Source organism: Strix aluco, chromosome 4, assembly GCF_031877795.1.
Source record: "Strix aluco isolate bStrAlu1 chromosome 4, bStrAlu1.hap1, whole genome shotgun sequence".
Classification (NCBI taxonomy): Eukaryota; Metazoa; Chordata; class Aves; order Strigiformes; family Strigidae; genus Strix; species Strix aluco.
In genome coordinates this window covers 88024194-88049585 of record NC_133934.1, presented here as the reverse complement: position 1 = coordinate 88049585, position 25392 = coordinate 88024194, and the positions used below count along the sequence as shown (strand labels likewise).

At 48.7% G+C, this 25392-nt stretch overlaps 1 protein-coding gene across 7 annotated transcripts; it reads right to left on the bottom strand.

Moving 5' to 3' along the window:
• Nucleotides 1-3561: 3561 nt before the first annotated feature.
• On the bottom strand, nucleotides 3562-24859 carry PACSIN3 (protein kinase C and casein kinase substrate in neurons 3). Of its 7 annotated transcripts, none has more exons than XM_074824027.1 (12): nucleotides 24660-24859; nucleotides 12915-12998; nucleotides 11295-11395; nucleotides 10700-10856; nucleotides 9682-9917; nucleotides 9116-9271; nucleotides 8405-8580; nucleotides 7472-7592; nucleotides 6877-7013; nucleotides 6150-6215; nucleotides 5491-5651; nucleotides 3562-3877 (listed from the first exon to the last, which is right to left on the bottom strand). In XM_074824027.1, the coding sequence occupies exons 3-12, from the start codon at nucleotides 11346-11348 to the stop codon at nucleotides 3762-3764; spliced, it is 1380 nt and encodes a 459-aa protein (XP_074680128.1). In that variant the 5' UTR covers nucleotides 11349-11395; nucleotides 12915-12998; nucleotides 24660-24859; the 3' UTR covers nucleotides 3562-3761. The 7 variants fall into 7 exon arrangements, with proteins under 7 accessions (XP_074680128.1, XP_074680133.1, XP_074680129.1 ...); XM_074824032.1 differs by having other exon boundaries at nucleotides 10727-10856; XM_074824028.1 differs by lacking the exon at nucleotides 24660-24859 and adding an exon at nucleotides 24341-24448.
• Nucleotides 24860-25392: the final 533 nt, after the last annotated feature.

The following is a 25392-nucleotide window of genomic DNA, read 5'->3' as shown; positions in this document are numbered from 1 at the left end:
TTCATGCAGGGCCTGCGCTTCAGTCAGGGAGAACCTGCCTGAAATAGCAGAGCTGAGCTCCACACGGCTGCAGCCTTGGACTGGACCTCCAAACAAGGCAGGAGCCAAGGGAGCACAGGACAGTTTCTAACAGCTCTGAAGGGTCTCCGCGCAGGATTACCACATACTTGGACCTGCCTCAGCGCTTCCTGCCAAGCAAAACAACCGCAAACAAGGACACGGGATGGGGAAGTGGGATGGAAAGTGAACTGAAGCACCAATGGCCCCAAGCTCCCCACAGGGCTGCGGGAGTGCCACCAAGAGTTAGTAGCTAACCACAACTCTCAGCTGCCATCACAGAGCACAGCTGTCCTGTGGCTCTGTCACCCAGATTTTGCCTACAGGGCAGAAACATCGTTAGTAGGTTGAGCAAGTTCAGCTGCTGCTTTGGGGAAATGGGTGTCATAGAGAATCTTTAACTTCCTCTTCCTAGAAAATCCATGATCAACAGGAAAGCCAAGCTTTGCGTGATACTTCAGAAATTCTTTTCCAGGAAGATGTCAGGACCAAATTATTTGCCAACTACAGATGTACAAGCTTTCCACAAGGAGTGGCTTCATTAAAAAAAAATAAAATATGACTAGATAATGTTTTCATTGTGTTGCCCATCAGGCACAGAGATGCATCTGTATGCATCTGAAGCCATAGGGGAAGAATAGGCTTTGCTGGCCTTCTGGAATTCAGGCACAGCAATTAGTTCATGTGTGCACATCTCTGCTCACACACAAAACTTCTGGCATGCCATGGATGACAAGTTTCAACTAGAGCCTTTGTGGTTAACAAATTCTCATTTGCTTCTGTGGAAAACTAAGTCTCGGGGCAGAGCTATTAGTTTAATAGAAGATCATTAGATGTGTTTGGGTTTCCCCCCCCCCCCTCCCTCCCTCCAGCTGGTTCTTTAGTACACAAGCTCTCTTTTACTATTCCACTTGGGTTTGGGTAGTCAGGCAGCCAAGTGCCATGCCAAAATTTATGAGGTACAGTCCAGCCGAGCAATTCTTCATTCTCAATGTGTTGTCTCCTGTCCATTACTCAGGCTCTTGGCAGGAATTTCTGATGTGCAAACATTCCTTTAGGGGACTTGTTCACATAAACTGTAGTATGCCACTATTTCTGGAAACCTTCAAGCAGCCCAATATGATCAGGTGGTCATGTTTTCCTAGGACAAATACGTCTGTTCAGACTTTGTCCTGTGGAACTTCAGGCTGTTTGTACTGTAATCAGAGGTCCTGTCTGCTGGACATTTCTGTCCTCATAGCAGGTTCTAGCCACACCTAACTCCATCCCTAATTATAGCCTGACTAAAACTCAGAAGACAAATTGAAGTCAAGCCTCCATGTTCTCCTTTGTAACTCCCTTCTAGAGTTTTTTAACCTTGCATGAAAGGCTAGCATTAGCGTTTGAAAATATCCAGACTAACAAGGTAAATTTCAGTTTTCATTACAGCACATAGCAGGTCATTTTATCCCTGTTTTTGTCTCTGTTACCTCCCAAGCCTGGCAGGCACCCTCTCTGCATGTTCATGTGTTAGGACAAAGCAGCAACAAACCACACAGTTGGGGGTCAGCAAGTGGAACACTTGCAATTACTGTACAACACTGATGATACTTTACCTGGGACAGAGTACTGAAAGCAGAGACTGGATCTTTAAATAAATCCAAGTGCTTATACACAAACACCTCTAATTATGTGGCATAAGCTTAGAGATTTCTTCAAATATTGGACTCAGAATAATAGGTAAATTCATAGCTAAACCCAGGCTTTTTAAATGTCTGTTGCTTAGATCTTTAATTGCCTTTTGGGAATACTTTCTCTTTTCTTGAGAAATGACATTACTGATTCAGAACAAAATGCTTTAGCCTTGTTTCTTTGGTTTGTACCCCTCTCCCCCCAGTCATGAAGTACAATGCTAGAGCAAGACCTTTCAACAGCTGATACATCTCTGTGGTCTCACAAGAGCACTAGATATCATTGGTCTCAGATCTCTGTCCGTGGCAGACAATGTTTCAAGGCATCCAAGGTGCTGTAAAAGGTTAGTTTCTGCTCTGTCTGGCAGGCAGGTAACAAGATGTTTGTGATTCTTGAATCTCTCATTAAGTGTTTGAATCTGTCCATCCCCACCTCCTTTTCAGTCTCCACTTGTTAAACATCCATTCTGGTTCACTAGCTGCTGTTAACATTCTGCAGTCATTTAATCCCAAATGCTCACCTGTGACTTCGGACTTCCTTACCTGTATCAGCCCTTTTCCAAACAGCTCTGAAGCAGTTTGCCCTGGTGTGGTTGGTGGAGGCTTGACTGCGCTCTGCAAGTCTGACTTAACAAAGTTCCTCACATGTGCTAACCCAGAATAAGAATGTCACTACAGAAGGCTACTACAAGCTCACAATGCATCTCAACAACAGTATCAAGCAGATGTTAGTAAACCATTTTTCAACTATTGTTTGGTTTTGTTTTCCCAAAACCGGTAGCTTTTCCTTTTTTTGTTCCCTCAAGCTCTTGGGCTCATCCTATACATGCATCAGTCCTCACTCAGAGCACCAGGATTAGGACCCCGCTTTGTCTCAGCAGCCTCAGAGGCTTCCAAGGACAGAAAGACAGGCCAAATGAAGAGGTCTGATAGGTCCTCCATGCTGAATGGCACTTAACAACTGGGCATAAGTACACCTGCAGCAATTTGGGACCAGGAGAGGAGTTATCCCTCTATAGCTAATGTTGTGCCAGCCAGCAGGTAGCTTTCATGCTCCGCTACCCTTCATCGCAGTCTTTGGCAAAGCAGGGAGCACACTTCTAGCATGTGTAAGTCAAAAATACGTAGAAGGAAAAAGAGGGTCTGTGCTGTGCACTGGGTGTTCAAGAACAGAGGTATAGCCAAAACAATCTAGAAGCGTTAGAAACCCCAACCCATACTAGCACATTTAGGGGTCCTAAGCAGGACAGCACTGGCAGCTGGGGCTGTCTTTTTAATACCAGCCTTCAGTGCATGTCAAAGCCCATTCTAGCTCAGGGAACGTTCAGTCAACTCTGACCTGCTGCCACACAGTTCTGTTCACAACTTGATAGCCTGAACAGCCACATCATGCGAGATGGAAGCCTGTTTCTCCTGTCCCCAAGCTATGCTGTTGTTCATTCCTGGTGTTATCCCAATCATCGGAAGGCAGCAGGAGGGGACAGCCAGGTTGTTGAGGCTGTATCACTTCACCTGGTAGGGCAGCTGGTCGAAGGATACTGCAGGCTTCTGAAAGATGTGGGAGAATAAATAGATTTCTGCCTGTCAGCTGATTGAGCCAAAAAGGGGAAGCAATACTACAAGTTCCCTATTACCCTGCCCATCCAAAACTCCTTGAACAGGAAGCTTGGGGGCAGGGCAGACCCCACCACCCTATGGATGTATGTGCATTGAAGCCAAGGAAGTCTGCGTTCTGTTTAAGAGCTGCGTGTGTCACTTTTCTCCCTTCCCCAAGTGCCAGTCAAGAAGATCTGTTCCCTTCTGCACTCCTACAGTACTGAGAGTCAGAGAAATCTTTACTCATCCTTGTTTATTTATTAGAAAATCCCTACAGGTCTAGGCCTTTAAAATGAAGCATTAGTTACATGGAATACGTGCCCTCAAAGTCCAGGAGTTGCTGGATATACTGCAAAGGTCGATTGGGGCCAGCAGGGACCCAGTGACCTCTGCAGAAGATGCTGGTATGGCTGCAAGACACTAGCGGGGCAGTAGCGATCAAGATCCAACCTTCTCAACATAGTTAGCAGGATAGAGTCCAACCTGGCCAGTGAGAAGTCGGCCCTTGCACCAGCCCTGCTCATCTTCTTCACTAATCTTCATGAGTTCCTCACCTAAAAGCAAAACCAGTCATTAGGAAGCAGCCTTGGGAAAGGTAGCATGGCATTTTTCCCTGCCTCAAGAAAAGTGGATAAAAAGCAAGAACTATTGGTCTGAGTCACCACACTTTCCAGCCCTTATCGCTTCTGTATCATACTGCAAGTGTAATCAAAGCCAGAGTTACTGATCACTTCAGTGTCTACACTCAGTACCATCCCCTAGGCCAAGGAACTTAGAGATAGACCTTCACTTCTGCTGTTCAACATCAGAAATATTTTTGTGCCCTGTATTCCTGCCTGCTTTCTTTCCCCAAGAAGAACATGCGTACAAGCCGAAGAGATCGGAACAATCTCAGAGACTTCTTTCTTAGTGTCTCCTCTGCAGCAGGTGGGAAGAAAATGTAAGAGGCTGCTAAGCTCTGGCTGTTAGGACCCAAAATGACTATTCCATGACAGAGTGTCTGGTTTGGCCAGCTAGGCATGGAATCATTTCTCAAACTATCACCAGGAAAAGCTTTTAATCTTCCCACATCTCCTTTGGGAAGGGGCAGAGAGGTCCCCTTCTCCACCAGTAGAAGGTCATACTTCTGTCAGAGAGGGAAGTCTGACTGCATCAACAGGCACACCCCACACTGGCAGAGGCTCAGAAAGTCGTCTGCTGTTAAGCTTAAGCCCTACTGGTGCATGCTGCTCAGAGCAGATTCAAAGAGGGGATGACTAAAGCTAACTACTCATGCCTCATTTGCATCTGCTGAGTGGAAAGAGAGCGCAAAGAGGCAAGTTCTAGAGCACCCATCTTGTAAGATATTTGAGAGCAACAAGTTAGTGTTAGGAAGTTTACTAGTACAGTAACACTGCAGTATAGATATTGGCCTCAGGCACAAGCCCCTGCTACTGAAGGACTTCAGTGCCTTGCTGAAACAGGTCTATTTTGGAGAGGTATAGCACAGAAATACCCTGTAAGACTCAAAACAAGCAAGATTAGAGACACTCTCAAAATCCAGATGTCCTCTTGAAGTTGAAGAAGGTGGCACATGCAAATTAAATTTAACTGAAGGAAGAAAAGGGGAAGGGTCTGTTCGCTCCAGCATTCTCTCTCACTCAATCCTCTACTGCAAGCCAGGATCTCCACTCTCAAGATACCTATTTTGAGCAACAGTTTGCATAGCTGTTTTTTGCCAGTTGAATTCTGCCTCAGTCAGCTGAGCTTTCTCCCAAAACATCTATCTTCTGGTTACGTCAAAGGACAATCCAGACCACCTATATAATTTTTATATCCATAGCACAAGGATATTGTGCTTTTGCACAAGTATCTTGAGCATTTAATAAAGTCTCAAGATACAATGCAGAATAAATGCCTTAAGGGGAGGCAGGAGGAATCTGTTTTACCACTTGGGGTCTGCTCTCCCTACACTGTGACCAAGGCCTAGGCCTCACTGTCTCAGTCTAGAACAGGTTGGGCTGCCCAGTGTATCGTCCACCTCAAAGGAGCCGGCAATGGGTCAGGCTAGGGGAAGGAGAATAAGTATCAGTTTCCAAGGGGACATCCAGTTTTTAGAGTGTTTCAATCATTCAGTCAGCCCGAGTGAGGGCAGCAAAAGGTTAGTAAGAGATTAGTGCTTCTGTACCTGCTTTAAAGCTCAGCTCATCAGCCTCCTGTCCTGTGTAATCATACAGCGCTCGTACCCGTACACCTGGTACCTTTATGTCCTCCTCGTGCCCGTTGGCATCCAGGCACTTCTTGGGAGTGTCCTCATCTGACCACTCCGAGATGTCTTCCTTCCCTCCGCTTTGGATGTGGAAGGAGAGAGGGGACAATATAGTTGTTAGTGGACTCATCTCTCGCTCACCTCCTCCTGACTCATGCACCACCCCCTGAGACTGCTACGCTACAGAACAAGGTGCAAGAGGCCCAACAGCCAAGTGAGGGCGAACAGGGAGGAGAGATGCCAGGAGATACTAGATTTGGTTGAAGCATCCCACCATTAGAACCCTGCGGGCCAGGAGGGAACTCATTCTCACAGTATTTTCAGCCATGCATGCTCTTGATGACCTCACCCTACTCTAGCAGGCCCTCTCACACAAGGAAGGCCTAACTGGAGAGCCCAGCTGCATCCAGGGTTATTCCAGCCAAGAGTAAGACAGACAGAAAGAGCCATGTCTCCCATCCCAAAGAGATGTCTAGAATGCTGTTTTCCAAGTCAGGAACAAGAGCAGAGGGGAATAGCAGCAGAGGACAGGCACCTGGAACCCCCAAACCCCTGAAGCAGCTACATTCCATACTAACTTCACATGGGTGGGTGCCCTCAGGCTGTCATAGAAGAAGCTGTTCTGCTCCTCTTGATAGGAAAACCTGTAGATTGGCAAATAGGGCCCCTGAATCCAATAGACTGAAAAACAGTAGTGGCCTTGAGACATCTCTATATTCCCCTTCTTTTCTGCCCAGTTCACCTTCCAAAGCAGGATGGCTACTGAAACTGTAGGGCTTAAGTCTCTTCAGCCTCTCCCCATTCTCCAGCTTGCTTCCTGGCAAGGGAAGCAGCTATACCCAGACTTGTCAGGTAGTTCTCAGCACCATGTCGGGGAGGGGGGTGGGGGGGTGGGGGGGGAGGGGGGATAAAAATCTGATGCCTGCATTTAGGGAACAGTATAGCTAACTGGCAAAGCTGCTAGTTCCCAACTCTCCTCACTCTATCTGGGAGGAAGAACTGGGGAAATGCATGTCAGAATGTCACACAGCATTAGTCTGACTGGGCCAAATCTCATCACTAGAAGGATCTTTGCAAGGAAGGCACCTTGTACGGCCGTAGCTACTAGACACAAGAACAACAAAAAAACCCCAGCTACCCTAAGCCCCCTTTTCTACCCTGTCTTTTCCAGAGTGGCACAGGGAAGGCCATGGGCAAGAGGCAGGAAGTTAAGGAAGAGATCACTCCTATCAATCCAACTCATTCATGACCCTAGGCAGGACTGTACTTTTCCTAACCTGATGTATCCCAGCCTTCAGGCCTTACCTTTGCCTTGTCTGCAGAGGGGTCTGTGAGACAACACCATCCCGTGCCGGCAAAATGCTGGTCAGCGTGACATCGTCAGCCATCTTGCCACTCTTCTCCTTCTTGGTGATCGGCCGCTGTGTTTCAAGGGACCATTCCTGTTCAGGGAAGAGCAATAACACCATCAAGCCACTCGGATACAAAAGCTCTGTGCACCTCTTCTGACCAATAGAGGAGGACAGAACACTGGTCATACTTCAGTTGTGGCTAGGCTGGTCAGCCAAATGGCCTTGCTGGCACAGCAGGCACACTCCTGTTGAACCCAAACAGGCAACAAGAAGAGCTGTGAGAAAACTGAAACAGGAACTTGTCCCGAGGCCCTGAGCACCAACTCTGACCTTGCAGCTGGATGGCTGGACTATTTGCAGTTTGGCAGGGTTGCACATGTCCCTTTGGGCACCAGAGAGCTTGCAACACAACAAAAATTTTAGGAAAGCCTAACAGCCTGCTGAGCAAAGACATAGTCTTTCCAACACAAGACTAGCAATCCACCAGTTTCGATAAAGCAGCTAGATGTTTGGAAATAGTAATAATACACTCTAGAATGCTACATCACCTCAAACTGAGGCCAATTCATCGCCATGCCTGGTCCGTGAGTGTTGCGCCACCACTTCAGGTCCTCCTGGTTGTCCGCAGCCATGATGACTTGGTAGAGATCTCGATACAACGCATGAAAGCTATGACCAGGAACAGACAGAACCACCAGTAACCAAGTCCCTCAGCAGTTTCCCAAAAGCCAAGTAGGCAGGAAGAGCACAATTACACAGCATCCAAAGTCCCCCAGGATTAAGGATGCTAGAGCAGCATCTGCTCAGCTCTAGGAAAAACAGAGCCACCCTTACAGAAGTGTCAGCCTGGCAAACGGGATGGGCTTGTTTGGTGTGGCAGCAGCTAACATCCGCCAGTCCTCAGCACAGCTCATCAAGTGAGCATTGAAACAGCCTGGCGCATTCTTGCGCAGAGACAGGGAGGTGGCTCAGATTTGTTGCCTCCACCTTAAAAGTACAGGAGCACAGATTTTTGGCTGCACCTATTTCCCCTGTGTAATCCCTACTTAAGGGCAACTTGTAGGCTTATGGTTATCATTATCTCACTAAAGGTCTCTCTACTCAGGGCAGAGTGGGTGTAATAGCTATAGATACTAGAAGGCAACAGAGCTGCACTCCTCAGACTGGGATTACATATAGCAACATGGAGGCATTTCAGAGTAGAAACACACCCACAGGACAGTACTGGACAGAGGTGGAAGAGGAAGGCTTCAGAGGCAGAAAGAATCTTCTCTGGGGAGCCTGGCACTATCCAAGATCAGAGACACCAGCACTGGTCAGTCTAAAGGGACCAAACGCTAGTCCCAAGACACACTTGGAAGGGGAAGGAGCGAGACCTGGCAGACGCAGGCAGGCAGCTCCCTTTCACAGAACTGGCAGCCCTCACCAGAGCCCAGGGCACCCCAGGCTGGCAGGATTCCCTCCGGTGTCAGGGCTGGTACCTTTCACTGGTGGAGAGGTTGAGATGTTGGTGCAGATTCAGGAACATCTCCTTAAAGAAACACAATCGCTTGCGCTCTGCTTCCTGACAGCCCTCAAACACTTGCTCCATGTCCTCCATGTAGCGGGGATTGTAGCGGTTCAGCTCTTCCAGCATCTTCTCATATTGATCCTTGCACTGTATCAACCCAGGAGGACAGCAACAGTGAGATGTGGTGCCCTGATGTCAAAACAGTGACACTGCCCCTGCTCTGCCTTGGGACTGACAAGTTTTTTTTCCCCTGCACTGCTGAACAAATACACCACAGAAGAAGAAGAAATCCCACAGCTGGTATCCCAGACCACTGTTCCCCTAATAGTCCTGCAAGTTCCTTGTTCTTCCTTGCCACCCTCCTCCATAGAGGCCCTTCCACACTTTCACTCTTGCGGGCAGGCAAACCAGCCACTTTTGGTAGCCAAATCTTCAGCTCTGCAGCTCCCACCCCCTGCACCAAATCCCCTACAATTTTTTTTTAAATTTACTTATATTTACTTAGATCTTACCCAACACCAAAGATAGAGAGACCTTAGTTACTGAAGCCTCAGTCTAACTCACTAAAACCTCAGACAATGAGATCTCACATCTTCTTACAGACAATGGCAAGAGCCATTTCAGTGTTTTTTCCCTTGAGAGGAGTATCCTCGTGACCCATGTCCACAGAACACACACTCACCTTCTCCGCCTCCTGAGTGCACTTCTCTACACGCTCTTGCAACTTGCGCAGCTGTTCCTGTGAGACAGATGAGTCTGCCTTGGCATGGTTCTCCCTTGTATGGGCTGTTTTTTCCTCCTTCCGGGCTGCATGATAGTTTTTCTTAGATGTCTCCACCTGTAGGAGGAGGATGCAGAGAAAGCCATGATCCTGACCACGGTAATCCTCCATTACTCAGAGAGGACATGTTAATGTTTGTTACCGTCAGCAGCAATTGTTTCAGGACAACCTGACAGGAATGCCGAATTGGCATTTAGTAAACCATGCTCCAAAGGGGAGAGGTACCTCCAAATGAGCTCTTTTTCAGTGCTCACCTGACGTGCAGGAATACAGAGCCTGTTACCAAAGTCTTCCCACATGGGAAGGAAGCTACAAAACCACCTAGAACAAGAGACCATCAAGACATCGCTCCCTCTGGCATTCTCTGCTACTCTGGCTAAACTCAGTTTGTTTGCCCAGTGACTCTCTCAATCAGGCAGCCAGCTCGACTGCCCTTATCTCTCCTTCCCCATTCACACTTTGCTCACGTCTTTCATCTTCTTCACCCAGGGTTTCTGGGCCTTGCGGAACCCATCCTCTGCTTCCTTTGTCTCCTTGAAGCCTCCAATCATCTGCTTGTGGTAGGCCTCCTTCTGCCAGGCCTTGATCTTATCTGAGTCTTCGCCAGCCAGGTGGTTCCGGACAGCTAAGTGAATTTCACTCAGTTTGTCTGCAGCTGTCAGGAAGGCATGCCAGGCCTTCTCCAGAGTACCATACTGTGGACCTGCAGGAACAAGCACCAGAGGGGCTCTTACACCTCCTGCCCACAGAAGGAAACGCAGATTCTTTTCCTCCTACACACATCTATCAGTATGGAGTCACTTCCTTAACTCTCCCCCATCACACAAGTCAGCATTGGCTGGTCTCCACACAGTCCCAACAGGCAGCATCTAGACTGGCTGTTACAGCTGGCTAAGAGGGGCATATTCTTTTGGGCAGCCGTAGCTGTCCCAGATGGTGCCTGCTAGGAGAAGATTTCTGCAGAAAATTCTCTCCACAGATCCGTCCTGAGCTTTGGGACAGATAGCAACACTAGTTCATGACTGAGGCTAAGCTGCTGCTTCACAGACCAGCAGCTCCTTTGGGGCATCTGTCCCACTGTTTCCCATTACTTTGTGAGACACTATTGGTTTGAGCCCAATGCCACTAAATCACAGCATTAGTAGTTATTGTCTGACTGGAGGAGAAGGGGGAGAGACAGCCAATCTGTCCTTAAAAGGGGAGATCTGCAGCTTGATTTAAGACTTGGACTGCCCAAGGACTTGCCAAACTAAGCAAACAGATTTTTTTTTTTTGTAACCAAACACCTGACAATGCAGAGAATACCTCTCCAAGTGAATCAGACAACTGGCTACAAACACACACACAAGAAAAAGACACCCAAGAAAGCCACCCTCTTCCTGGAGAAGGAAAGCTTGTCCCCCAAGTCACCTCAGTAAGAGACAGCACTCAAGGAAGAGAGTGCAATGACTGCATCCTCTTCCCAGTACAACCTGCCAACTTTACCTTTCTCCACATTGGTCCTCCACTTACGGGACCACTCTGTTAGCTGCTGGGCATAGTTCTTCTCTATCTTGGCTCGCTCCTGGAAGCAGGAGATTAAGTCATTGCAGAGCCGGTACCCATCATCCACACGCTTCACTGTCCGTCTGTAGTTTCCAGCCTGAAATTTCACACAACATCACCATTTATACTGTACTGACTTTCATGTTTCTTCAGAACAGACATCAGCAGGTCAATCATTGCATGGGGAGGGAGCACAGGCCCTTCTGAGGCCAGCAGCTGGGCTCAGACCCTCCTCTGGCACTCTCTCAGGCAGGCACAGCAGTGGCAGGAAGAAGCTGAGATGGTTTTCTTGCCTCTCTCACCGCTCAGATCAGTGTCAGCTGAACAAGGAACTCTTATTCCACAGCATCTGTGAAGGGAAGGGTCACCTCCTCCCTGCAGTAACACACAGCGTGTTACTGAACCTCCCCACAGTTCCTCCCACTCCCCAAGAGCAACATGTCACCCAGGAACCTGAAACTCAAACCCTTAATTCCACTAGTGGGAGATAAGAAGACATTCTTACATCCCTCACACTCCGATTTTCCTTCCTTACCTCCCAGAAACTGCCCCCCGGAGCCTCCCCGCCAGCATCATCTTCTGATGACATCACCCCCTTCTTCTTGCAGCAGAGAATTTTTGCAGATTTCAGTTAAGCTGAGAAGAGAGAAAAGTGATTTCTAACATAGCACTGGCTGAGCCTTTGCAGAGAGCACAGTTCTCCACGACTCTGGGAGCTGGAGGAGCCCAACTGACTGCCCTGCAGACAAGCACTGGCATCACCGCACCGCCAGCAGCAGATGGCTTGATCCCACAGAGATGCCCAGGGCTGAACCTGCCTCCTCCCTCCCCGCAGACAGACAGCCTCCTTGGCAGGCCTGTGGCACACTGGGAAAGGGTGTTGTAGAGGACAACCTTGCCAAACCTCAGCTGTACAGATACCGGAGATGTTAGCGAGTCCAACGCCCTTCAGCGCCGCATCTCCACAGGGGGTCCTTTCTTAACCAAAGCCCTCAAGAGGGTAGCAAAAGCTACAGAAACTGAGGTAGCTAAAGCTATTTGGAATCTGCCTTGAAATACTTTAAATAAGTCTTAAATAAGACTTATTTATCTTAAATAAAATGACTCCAGCTTCCCAGTATGACTCAGGATTACGGGATTACAACAACTGACTGGAGAAAACAAGGCTGAGCAGTCAGCAGGCAGGCATGTCTTGAATGGGGAGGAGCCCTATAAACTGCCCACCAGCGGAGCTGGGCTTGAGCAGAACTAGAGGAACATGCTGGGGCATACCCAGCCAAATGGCACTGCAGCACACATGCCAGTTCCCCAGCAGCACCGCTTCCCTGGAAACGTCCCCGTAGAGCTGGCGTTTTCCTTACTCTCAACTCTCTCACTGCATTAGGCTCAAAATCTGGGCTAGAAGGCAAAAGGTTCATCTCATCCTCTGTCGACTCGGAACTTCTGCCCTTCGCCCTGTGCTAGTCTGTGCTGCCAGTTTGTTCCTGACATGGTGCAACACTGAATTCCCTGAGGAGAGGTTCAGGGTTGCTCTTGTGCAGGAATGAGAGAGGGAGTAACGGAAAAAGGCCCAAGTCCAGTCCCTTGCACACAAACCCGCTCCATTCTAGGCAAGCCTGGGTTAACGCAGCATAGATGTCCTTTGCTGCCACTTCTCCTCTTGCACATTCCTAGTTATAAAAAGCTTCCCTCACACCCCAGAGAGCTATCTGCTCATTCTGCCAGCCTACAGAGCACACAGCAGAGATGAAGAAGATCAGGTCAAGAGTTCACATCTCCCACCTCCTGCAACTCCTTGCCAGTGGCATGAGCCACACCATGAAGCACCCCAACACAGACTGCAGGAATTTCCTACATTTCTTCTGGAAGCCGTCCGGCTGCATTTGCCATCTCATCCCATGGAAAGTGTCAGAAGTACATGAATGCTGTTCCTCTGGGTTTCTCCAGAAGGTTGAAAGTGCTGAATTCCAGCCACTGAAGCAAGTTGTTAAATGGGACGTGACACGCAGGTGCACGAACCCTGAAACCTAAAGAATACCTCCACCCATGCCACCAGCTGTCCCTGTCCTCCCTTCCCCCATCCGCCAGCAGGCTGCAAAGCTATCTTAGGTGCCTCCAGGGCACACAGCTCTACTCGTCCCCAGTAACTACATACCTAAAAGCTGAAAGTGAGATGCCACAGGGGAGCAGCAGGCAGCTGGCAAGTATGTCCCGAGCTCTTCAAACTCTGTGAAAAAGACTGGAGGAGACAGAGATGAGCACGGTTAGACACTGCTGCTCCTTTGCAGGGATGCTGGCCGTTCTGATGCATGGCAATCCTAGGGGTGTCCCCCTTCTGCCAGCTACTAGGAGGGGCACCCTCTGATATAGCAGCTGCAGCCACTGTGCCTCCAGAGATGCCACGTTCCAGCACGTCGGAGAGATGCCAAATCCTTGTGTCACAAAATCTAGTCCCAGAGAGAGTTAAAATAGAAACACTGGGGCGGCATGACAGCACTGTACGGGAAAGGTAGCATCACAACAGCTGAGCAAAGGCAACAGCTCGGACCAGAAAGGCCTAAAATAAGCACATTGCCCAGGCACCATACGTGGGGCCTGGTCCCCCCTCACTGTCCGGTTTAGCAAACCCCACCACTTCCACCCACTGCTGCATGCACTTTTACACATAGCTGGCTTTGGGAGAAAAAGGGAAGGACATACATGCACTTTCTCCAGTCCCTTTTTACTAAAGAGGAAGAGGATTTATATATATGAGATAAAGGACTTGATAACTCTACATTTAAAAAGCAAAACTCACAAGAATGCATATCCTGGTCTAGAGGCCTAGAGTCCTTTTAGTAGCAGAGCATCTAGCACCGCCCTGGTAGGATGTGGTGCTCTTGTCCCTTGGTTCTGTAAGCTGTCCCCATCACATTCTCAGAAACACTTTATTTTGCCATTATGGTATAGGTAACTGTCATCAACTTTCCACAGAACAAAGGAAAGTAAAAAACCTGCAGAAGCTAAGGGAAGCAAGGACAGAAAGAGGCATTTACCTCACATTCACTTCGCTGAAGATTTACTTCAATGTCAGAAGTCTATTTATTTAGAAAAAACAGACAAGCCAAAAAAAACTGCTTCTCAGTCACCAATATTTACTCGGCTGAGACTGGAAGGTTAGGGCAACTGAGAGTTAATACAGCTGAGAGCAGAAGCTCCAAAAGCTGGAAGTAGGATTTTTAGCCAGACATTCAGACAATTTTGGAGCAGTGAGGGGAGGTGGGAAAAGAAGAGGAAGAAAAGCAAAGCGGACCGGGTTACTGCAAACAGACTAGTGCTCTTTGGTGAGGAAGGGGTTGTGGGGGAAGATTTGGGACACTTTTGCACGATCCAGGCCACTGGATAAAAGGTTATAGCTCATTATAAACCTTCTAAGACTTCCCAGTGGTCCCCCGTAAAACCAGACTGCACATTCCTGAAATTGCTAAGATTAAGTATACTTTTACATAACTGTTCATTAAGGGTTTTTTTTTTTTAAACTGCCCCAGACCATTACTTTCTTTCTCTTGATGAAGACATAGATCAATTAGATATGACACATGAAGGCCATATCACTTTTTCCATGCCACACCCCCATCCTCACTTTATCAGGAAGCAATGAATCACAAACATGCCTTCCATCTCTGGTTTCCAATTTGGGCTGACTACACAGCTCTAGACTTTGGGGGTAAATGTGGAATACTGTTGTGTATCAGAGTGTGCTTGTTCGTTTGAGGGACAGTCAAGCAAAAAATGAGAAAACCAAACCCTGGAATCCATTCTTCCTGCAGTTTCCACACTAGAATTTGAGCCATACCTATTTATTTTCTCAGGAGTTACAAGCCCAAATAACTGGATTTACTATCACCAAGATCAGCAGGCTCTGAAACAAACAGTAGCTGTGCTGGATCAGACTCTCATAGCCTCACAGCCTCTGTAGACAGCAGCCAAGAGCAGATACCTTCCCTCGCTTTGAGAACAGAGCAAGCATACATGATGCCTCCCTGCATGCTCTCCAAGCCTCTATCCATTTGTTGACAGCAACTTCCTGAGCTGGATGTGGCACCTATGAATTTAGTAATACTCAATGAATTTTTCTTCCATTAGTTTTTCCAATCTGCTTTTGAACCCACATGAGTTTTCAGCATCCACAATATCACATGACAAAGTATCCCACAGCTTAAGGCTATACTGTAAGTCATCGGCACAGTAGCTAGGTGGGAGAATACAATCAAGTAGTATAATATTTCTACAGGCTAATCTCCACAACCCAAGCAGCAGCCAGATGAATACATATTTCCATAGCAGTTGTACAGACTTTATAGAAGTCCAGAAAAATCTGGCCTGGTAGAAGTAAAAAGGTCAAAGAACAAGGAGGACCCTTTTCTGCCAGGCTTTTTCTGGACTTTACATACTCCATGAGCCCATGTCAGTCAGCAGATCAAATTGGATCTGCATGCAGACATAGGGAAGGTACTTGGTACTGCACACAGGGCTGGAGAACAGCTGCTGCTGTCACCCTGAGCCCTAGGACAGCAAATAGATTGCCACTCCACCCCTTTGTGCCTAGTTATTCCCAAAACACCGCATGTGTTGTGAGCCACCAAGAGCTTGAGATCAGGGAAAAACCCGAGTTTGCCAGGAAAAGCAAATCTATGAGTTATACATGCCAAAGCCTGGAGGTTGTTTTACAGCAAAGCAGAGATGACAGGGCTACCTTGTGGACAGCCTGGTATAGCAAGAGCCACCATGTGATTCAGGAGGGCTGGCAGAGCCTGTGCAGTATGAGCAATATAGCTGGAGTTATATTAGGTCAACGAGAGTTATATGTGGGTCAGAACCACATACGAGGCTCCTTCTGATGCCACTGCCACCTCTGCTAAGAGAAGGCTATCTAGCAAATCATATTTGCAGGGCAAAGGAATGTTTATCCCTGCCTTCCCACCTTTCTCCTACAGCTCTCAGTTAAGAGCTACTTGAGACCTCACTGCAGCTCCTGCACAAGCTCTCTGAAGGAGGGAGAGAGGGACGACATCTCGAGTCACTTAACACCTCTGCAGGGTTACGGACGAGGGCATCACAGACACCGCTACAACCAGCCACGTCAGGGAGACAAACTGAACCAACAAATGAGATTTCTGCAGAGCTACAACCCTTTTCTGGTAGTAGTGTTCAAAAAGGTACTCCCCTCCTTCCCCCAAATACCTGCTCTCACTTATGACCCACATAGTTATTAGGCCACACCTGCTATCAACTCAAGTTATCAAAAAATGGCTCTTGGTCTTTAGCTGCAGAAGGGTAGAATGGCTCATGACTGCCTCACTGGTACTGAACTCCACCCCCGGGAAATGCCAGAGGGCTTGTCATGGCAGAGCTGTTTCCACCTTTAACACCATGTTGTTAGTCTCACCCCTGCTCCAGTCAGTCACACATCTCAGACCACAGATCCCTGCCATTGGGCTAAAACCTTCCCTTTCAAAACATATGTGAATCTGGCAACACACTACAAGGTATGCCTTTTTGTTTCATGTTTGCACAACGTGAGTACAAAAGGTCCTGATCCACAATTAAAACTTCTAGGCCCAAGAGTAATAATCACTGTTCTCCAGTAAACCACAGATCCTCTTCCCTCTACACACTCCAATACTTCCAGCCTCCAAATGCCCAAGGCATCACTTCTGTGCACTGCTCGACTGCCTCCTGAGACTCCTTGTGAGCAATTGTTTTCCTAAGTTTGCCAAGAACAAGCCTCTGAACTCCACAAATGCTCAAAGGGCTGGTGCATGCAGCCCTGCAGGAATTCACCCACAGAAACAGTGCTTGTACACTGCGCCAGACAAGGCCTTCAGCCCAACTCCTCTTTCCCAAGTGCAGCAGCAAATGCTGATGCAGACAGATGTAGGAACAAGTCAAGTTATATTTATCTAGTAACTGAGGATTTGATGGAGGCATGTTTTTATTATGGACTAATTTCTATACAGGTGTTAAAGCCACGCTAAGCGAGAGTTTTACTCAGGAATGGTCTGCTACTAACTAATTTCCACCTCAAGACAACAACTAACACCATGAGGCAGCAACATGAGATTTCTGCAGCCAATTTGTTTGATTCAGAGAGTCACTTTTCTGTATAGCAGGCAGTGGTGAAGATACTGTTTTCACTCCAGGGCACTTCTGGTGTAGGTTGCAGGTAAACATTTCTTTCTGAACAACCTAAATACACAAAAGGATGACAGCCCCCCTCCCCTTACAGAACAACACACATGAAAACACCCCCACCCCACCCCTTTTTTATTTTTCTGTTAACTTGTTGTCAGAACAGAACTAGAGAGCTGGAGCCAGGAGGTCCCACATGACTCTAGCAGTGTAATGAACTGGATTCCTGCTGGTACAGCAGTGCTAGGGAGGTGCCTGATGGAGAGAACTAACTGGGGCATGAGGCAGGGTGTCCTTTCCAGCCTCACCATCTCTGGAGGTGCATATCCAATAGCTCTGAACCAGGGACTGTAACGCTGCCCAGTAAAGGCACTGCCATTATACAGGAGGACTAATATTCACAGGTGTACTCACCTTTCTGAAGGGGGACCAGTTCTTCTCTACAGCTAGAAAAGATGCCAAGTAACATGAAGATCCTCCAAAACATCCCTTAGAGATATTTATCTTATCGGTGTGGTCACGCCCTTGGTAGAGTCACCTGACTGGGAAAGGGACTAAGAGCCAGTGTTTCCCAGCCGCTCCCTAAGGACTGAAGCCTGCCAGGGCTGCCTAATGCAGTTTCGAGCAAGATTTCAGCTGATCCCTCCAGCCAGGGAGAGGTCAGAGAGACATCAGGCAGAACAGCAACTACACACAAAGGTCACTTCGGATATGTGCAAGCCTGTAACAGAAGCCCATCTCCTAGACAATGATTCTCTAGAGATCGTGTGGATGTTTGCTAGTGAAATTCTCCATAATTATACCAAAGTACTAAAATACAGACAAGATCCTCTTCGGCTTAAAGGGCTGACCTCCTGAGTCTACATACTGTTTCATCACTCTTATTTCAGACCACAGCTTCTTTATATTATTGGTCATCTTCATATTCAGACCAAGCTAACATACCAAAGACAGACATCCCCCTATGCATTACTCCACGTTATTTTCAAAATGTTCATTCAGAATTAAATACTTTACAAGTTTATTAGATATTCCCTGTCAGGTTCTCAGAGGCCAAGGCTACAGGACAGGCTTTTACCAACACATTGCTGCTGATCTAAGGGTTAAGATTCCTGACCGACATAGCTTTACCAGGCAGAAATTGTTTCACCAAGAAAAGCAAAACTTCTCCTTTCTTTTCCAACATGATGTAGATCTTTAGTGTTACAGGAACATAGATCTATCCTGGTTAACACAACAATATGATACAATGTTAGTGAAGGAAGGTATTGGCCTATCAAGGTCTGTGTTAGTTTTTCCCCAGTTGTTCTTCCTATGAAAAACTTGATTATAATCTCACATGTCCACAGACTTAAAGGAGGGAGGAAACCAGTGCTGGATCATGGGGTACCATACTCTAAAGGGCAACAGGCCATGTTCATTTGGTGTGTTCAAGATGGTCGCTGGAATAATCTTGACATGTATGCTGTAACCCACGCAGATGTTGAGAACCTGTAATCTCTACTGTCCCACTCCCTGAACCTCTTGTTTGCTTCCACACTGGGTACTTCCTACACTGCTGCATCAGTCTCTGCAAATAAACACCAAGCTTGCCAGCAAATACATGCAATCAGCCCTTCCCTCTTAATCAGAAGGGACCCCAAGCAACTGGAAGCTCTTTCTTCCTAAATCACTGATAAACAGGTGTTTAAAACTCCAGCCAAAGCTATTATACCGCTCCTCAGCAGTCTCAATCTGCACTATATGCAGACAGTTTTTCCAGGATTTAATCTACATTTCACCTGGTCATGTTTTTTTCTGTACTCAGTGACTGGCAAGACAAGATCAACAGTCTATCCTCTAACACAGTTGTCTATAGCTTAGTAAAGGTAACTCATCGTAATAGTGGGCTGAGCCAGTCCACCCACTTCCAACCAGGCTTTGAGTAAGGATGTTTGTTTTGTCAGGTCTTTATGTGAACAGCAGTAATCCAAACAGAACAAAATGCCCCAGCCTCATCCAACCCTGAGCAAAGAAGAAATAAATACTGGAAGGTGGTGGTCAGGGGTGTTTCCTGGGGGGGGGGGGGGGGGGGGGGGGGGGAGAGAAAGCAAACTCCTGTAAATCCCTGTCAATGGAATATTCTCCTTCTGTGATTGAATCACCTTGCAACCCCCAGAGCAGGGATCAAGTTTACTTGAATGCATTAAGAAGTCTTAAGGAAACAGACTGCAATCAATGCAATCAAACAACCTTTAGAGGAACCACAAGCCAGTCAGCTCCATTCTAACACTGAGCTTCTAGTTGTTTCTTGCTTCACTAGACTGCGTGGTAGTCAGATGTCTCCAATCAGCCTTCCCTGCCCCTTCCTCCCATTCAGAAGTCACAGTGGTTTTTCTACCCCAGCTGCAGTTCTGCAACTTCTGGCTTCACTTTACCAACAGTTGTCTTTTCCATTAGCTGTCTTTTGAGGAAGGGGGAATGGGAGATAGAGTTGGCAAGTATTTTGTCATTCAGACCAAGTGCGTGGCAATCATACAGCAAATGAATTCAAAATACCGAATTTCTTTATCTTTGGTTGCATCAAACAGGTTTCTGGGTTTACTTGGTAAAAGCTGATTTACTAAAACTGTTTATTCATATATTCATATAATGCAGACAAGAACCTGAAAGAAGATCATCATCAAGGTGTTCTGAAGTTCAACCAGTTCCCTGCAGAGTTCCAAGTCCCAAACAGGCTGTAGAAGGTAGCACAACCAACTTTTTGAAGTGAGAGCTGAATAAGATAAGATTGAGTGCTAGGGCACCTCTGATGGTAAAGGAGGAGAACGAGGTAAAGCATCATACCCATTGCTTCTGTTCCACGTTGTGGTCAGTTCCTCCACTTTGATGGCAAGGCTCTTTGTTCACCTTGTCACCAGAGCTAGGTTTACTCAATTGCTTCCTCGCAGGAAAATCAAAACAACACGAAGAACAACTGCAACTGTAAGGCAGACTTGGGCACCATATGAACTGGCAGAACTATAGACCAGCTTTTACACAGAGTCATTTTGCACAGCCTTTTATGGGACCAGGCATGTAAAAAGAAAGCATCGTTCACTCTGTGGACTGGAGAGAACATTCAGTAACTTAGATTGCCTTTGTAGCATCTCCTGGTTCAAGAAGAGTTTGGCAGATTCAACCATTTTGTAGGTATTCCATTCCTACAGATACTCATATGCCTGCCTGACAGATTTCCCAGGGACACACACAGATTACAAGGTTGAAGTAGGGCAGCCAATTAGGAGCTGGCCTGCATCGTGGAGATTCATACTTCACGCATTCTTCTTGAAGTTCATTGTCCTGTGTGTCATGGAGCAACTTTTATCTACTTTGATACTTTCTGCACAAAATCTACTCTTTGGTATCAGTAGTGACTCTTGAAATAAATTTTTGGATCTCAAGCCAAAGAACAGGACTATTACTTCATATCCCAGGTGTTATCCACAAGACTGCAGGAGAACACGAGCAATTGGGACAGTCAGCCCAAAGGGCACATCCCTGGATCATTTGCTTCCTCAGCCTATTGCCCAAACCAATAATCTCAGTTTCTGATCCTCAGAACGCAACCTGACATGTGAGGAAAGAACACTGGGAGGCTTTTAAAACACAGAAAGAGAAACAGAGCAACCCAGTGGGCTTTATTTCTCCCCTAATGGCTTCCTGAAGCAGCTCCTATCCCACAGCTCAAACCCCTAGTTTTTTGCTTGCATTGGGGTAGAATCCTGCTGGAGGAAACACAGATTTCCATAGGTCAGCAGTCCTGGTACAAGGAATAGCTGACTGAAAACACCAAGAAGCAAGCATAAATATCTAGAATCATTCAAGAAGTGAAATATGCTGCATCTTCTCCCAATCGTCCTTCTTGCCCTTGTCAGAGAGCCTACTTCAGAGCTCTACACAGCAGTGCTGCAGCTGATACAGCTCAGCACCCTCAGGAGAAGGAAAGGTTTGGCTCAGCAGCAGGGATACCGAGAGAGAGGAGGAAGTTAGTGCCAACAGATAGTCACCTACAGGCAACTGGAAAGACTGACCATGTCCCCAGCAGCCCCAGAGGCAAGTACCATATCTTCCTGCAAACAGAAGAGACACAGCTTGGGCAAGCTCATAGCACCGACAGGACTGAGGAGGCTGAAGACTTGCTAGCACTGTTAGTTGTGGGTTGCCTGCAGCAATTCTAACTCCTCTAGCCTGGAAAAACTTACTGACAGGTCACGATAAACAGCATCCTATCACAGTCACCTACTAACAGAGCATAAAATCCCCCACAAGCCTAATGCCTCTGGATCCAGGCTCCCGGTACCATGGAGATCTCTCACATGCCTCTTTAACAAACTACAATGCCCAGTGACAACCAATAGATTTAACACACAAATTCTGACTATCACAAGTCTGAAAGGCTCTTTCCTATCGTACCATACACAGCAAGGAGAAACCACTGAAGGCTGAAATATGATTAGGATGCCAGTCACACATACTGCCTTATAGTAGTGCCCAGCTTCAGCCCACATTTCAACTTGAAGGAACATGAAACTAATGTACCAGTCACTGAAACAAAGCTGGATGATTACAGCAGAGGACGCACCAGGCTTTTTGCATTGACATTACATTTTGTGCTGCTGGAAAAACTTGTGCTCCAACAGTCAGAGTGCATTTGGATGTTAAATTACAGTGGCCACCATGCCACAAGGTAGTGGCAAAAAGCTGCCTCTTGAACAGCTTCTTAACTGCTCCAAGGATGTAAAGTTCTTTCATTATTCTTCAAAGAGCAAAATCCTGAATTCTTCATGAAAACTTCTAAATTACACTGTTTTCTGTCCCACCCACTAAGGCCTTAGACTAAGATATTAAGGTGGTTGGGTTTTTTTAATCTATCTGACACAGTTCCCTGTCATACACTACCCTCTACACCCATCATACTGAGTAACTAGTGATAAAATAGCTTGTCTGATCAGAAAGTCTGTTTTAAAAAGATAAGGGTCCCTCACAGGGCTTAAACAGCTCTCCTATTGTTTAGGCATTTCCCCATGAACTCTCAAGAACAGCCCAAATTCACACATCACTGATCAGCTGATGGCAAAAATAGAGACATTTATTAATGCTCTCTGATCAAGAGCATAGTTTTTTCCACTCAGGCTGCAGGCAGATACTTGTAGCTTTTGAGATCCCCAGTTCAATCCCTGGATGCCAGCCATGACACAGACCAAACAGTTAAAACAACTGAATAATCTCCAGCTCTCAAGATAGCCAGAATAAAGAATATACAGTATTTGCCATACTCAGTGATGTCATATAAGTTCCTAACAGAAGCTCATGTTGCCCCTGGTGCAGTGACTAATGTGTTCTCACAGTTTTGCATTTCCTAAGAAAAGTGGTCACATTACAAATATACCTGACTTATTGTTGAATTAAAAAAAAAAAAAGAAAGATAGAGAGATATATGTGTGTATGCATATATATATTTGAGGTTTGGTTTTTTTTTTTTGGAAACTCATGATCATCCAGGGAAAGTCCAGAAGATTCAGGCTAGCTCTTGTACAATCTACAATAACCAAAGATGACTAAAAGCACCAGTCATTGTCCTGTGAAGAAATTAATTTGGGTCCATAAGACTTTCAGGCTTTTATGACTTGGTTACGCACACAGTCTGCCAAGGACCTGCAGCATTTTGGTACAGTCCAGTCACACATAATCCTTATTCACTCACTGATGTCTGATAATGGAGCTCCAGGTGGGCAGTTGTTCTCAGGCGTGTATATAGCTGACACACTGAGGTTACTGCTTTTTGCAGCCTGAGAACGAGACAGTCTTCACCTGAACAAGTGCAGACAAGCCAGAGAAGCTCAAACTCACAGGTCAGGAGAAAAAAAAGAAAAAAAAGCCAATAAAGCAATACAATACAGCAGGCACTGAATAGGGAAGGCAGCAAGCAGCTGATCCAGCTCACACATTCATTCTGTTCCAAGCTGCAACTCAAAGGACAATCTAGTAAATATTTTAGGGAACTTCTAGTGAAATACCATTAATAACACAGAACACTGTCAAAGCAGAACAGGCTCCGTCTCACACGGAGCACGCTGTGCGCTTCACAGAAAGGTGAATCCTTGCCGGAAAGAGTGTGCCCAGTTGTGCAACGCATGGCGAGAAGCTCCACTTTGACTCCACCCAGAGACCAGCTCACACCTGGAGCAAGGAGTATCTGGACCCTGTCATTTTAGCCCACACACTGCCATCACGCATTCTGCTGCCATTACGCATCGAGAGTGACTTGAGTCATCGTAAGGCTTAGTGACTTCTTGGTGACATTTGAATCCCAGGGTGGAGTGGGAGGCTCTGCTAGGATTCTGTACTGCCATCAATTACCATCATATCAGAGATTCCTTTGTGCCAATTAGACTGGTGGTTGATCTGAAGGGAAGAGAGGCTCATCTCCCGTTTGAGGGGGTAGGGAGCACCGGTTGGGTAAGGAGGGTTAAAGAGTGAATGAAAAGGCCAGACTGCTTCCTAGGCCAAGAGCAAGTGTCCAGAGGGGGTCAGCTAAGCTCCCCCTCGCCACCAAGCTCTGAGCCTTCTGCAAGCCTGAAGAACTGAAGCAAGCAAAGAGCACATAGTTGGCACAGAAAGCAGTGAAACTGGTTAACACGTTTGGGCCACACTAGCTTCACTTATCAATAGCTTTGCAGAGATCGCGGATCCCTCCTCCCGCACGCAGCAACAAATCATTGACTGTCTTCTCAAGCAGTGGATGTTCAGGGCCACTAATACCCTCCATGTTTATCAGCTTTTTCCTGCCCTGGGCTGGAGAGGACACGTTAACCCCAGCAGTCTGCCAGGGGCCAGGGCGGCAGCAGCACCCCCCGCCTGCCCTCCCCGACACCAGCCTGCCGGGGGCAGCCCGGGAGAGGAAGGGGACGAGCAAGGCCAGGGCTGTCCGGTTTGCCGTACTCTCCGCTCGGGCCGTCAGGAGCCCGGCTCATCGACCGACAAACCCCCGAGACCAAGGGGTGCAGCCCCCCCGATCCCGGGCCCCAGCGGGGCCCCTTCCCCCAGGGGGTCCTGCGAAGCCGCTTCACCCCCCGCCCCCCCAACCCCCCGCCACAGCGCTGCCAGCGCCCCCGGCTCCGGTTTCAGAGCGGGAAGCGGCTCAACGCGGCTCCGGCACAAAGGGGCCCCTGTCCCCGCCGCGGAGCGGAGGCGCTGGCTCCGGAGGGAAGGAGGGGGGCAGGCTCCGCAGCCCCCAGCGGCAGGCCGGCCCCGGGGCACCCGGTGAAGGTCAGGCTGGCGGCCGAGCTACAAGGGACGCGGAGCTCACCCGAGACAGCCCCCCACCCCCCGCGAACAACCTGCCGGGGACCGCGGACCCGCCGCCCCTCCCGGGCCCCCGGCGCCTACCGGGGTGAGGGAATGACGGGGGGGTGTCTCCGCTCCGCGTCAAGCCGAACGGCGCCGAGTCGCCTCCCGATCCCCTTCTGCCCACAGGCAGCGCCCGGCCGGGCACCGCCTCCCCCACCCGCCCCCTTTCCATGAGGAAACTTTTCCCTCGCAGCTGCCAGCGGCTCCCAGAGCCGCGCTGCCCACCGCGGGGAGGCGGTGGGACCGGGCCGGGCCCTGCCGCCGGGACCCCCGGCACCCCACGGGGAACAGGTCCGAAAGGTGTCCTGGCCCGGGGGAGTGGAGCCGCGGCCCGGGCAGAGGTGACCCCGCCGCTTACCTTGCAGGCGGCTCCACTCGGCTCAGCTCAGCTCGGTACGGCGGGCAGCGGCCACCTGGGCTGGGAGCGGGCCGGGCCCTCCCCCTATTTCAGCCGCGGGACAGGGGGGCTCCCGCCCCGCCTCTGGCAGCTCCCGGCGGGGCGGGCCCGGCCCGGCCCGGCCCGTGCGCTCGGGGCGCTCCGGTGGCGGCGGGGCAGCTCCGGCGAGACTCCCGCCTCCCCGCCCCCTCCGCCGGGCTCCTGATCCAATTAACGGGAGGCCGCCGCAGGCAGGTGGGGCCGGGGGGGGGGAACTGGGGGGGCAGCGCCGGCTCCCGCCGCGGGTCCCCCTCCACGGGGAGGGCCTGGAGGGGGCTGGGGGCTGCCCGCTCCCCGGGGGAGGCCGGCCCGACCCGGCCGGTCGCCCCCCGTCATGGCGGGCGCCGGGAGGGGGGAGGGAGGCGGCCCTGTGAGCAGTTACCCACCCGGGGCCGCGCTCGGCCCAACCCGGAGGAATTGGGCTCTTTTCTGCTTTGCCCACTGGATTTGGGGCTTTAGTGAGTTTTTAGTTATTTAGTTACTTTGCGTGCTGACCCGCAGGGCCCGGAGCCAGCCTGGCGTGCTGGAGCAGGAGGCCCAGCAGGTTCCCGAGCCCTGCTCCCACCCGAGCAGAGAGCTGTGCCCTGGCTTTTGAGCGTGGTGTAGGTCATGCCCGGGGTCCCACAGCCGCTTCGCCTGGGTTCGGCTTGGCATC

Excerpts from the sequence above, each read along its gene's own strand:
- PACSIN3 (XM_074824027.1), bottom strand. The coding sequence starts at position 11,348 with ATGTCATCAGAAGATGATGCTGGCGGGGAGGCTCCGGGGGGCAGTTTC. Across the intron at positions 5,652-6,149 it reads AGGGCACCCACCCATGTGAA|CGGAGGGAAGGAAGACATCT; the intron begins GTTAGTATGGAA and ends CCACATCCAAAG. Across the intron at positions 3,878-5,490 it reads TGAGCTGAGCTTTAAAGCAG|GTGAGGAACTCATGAAGATT; the intron begins GTACAGAAGCAC and ends TTTTGCTTTTAG.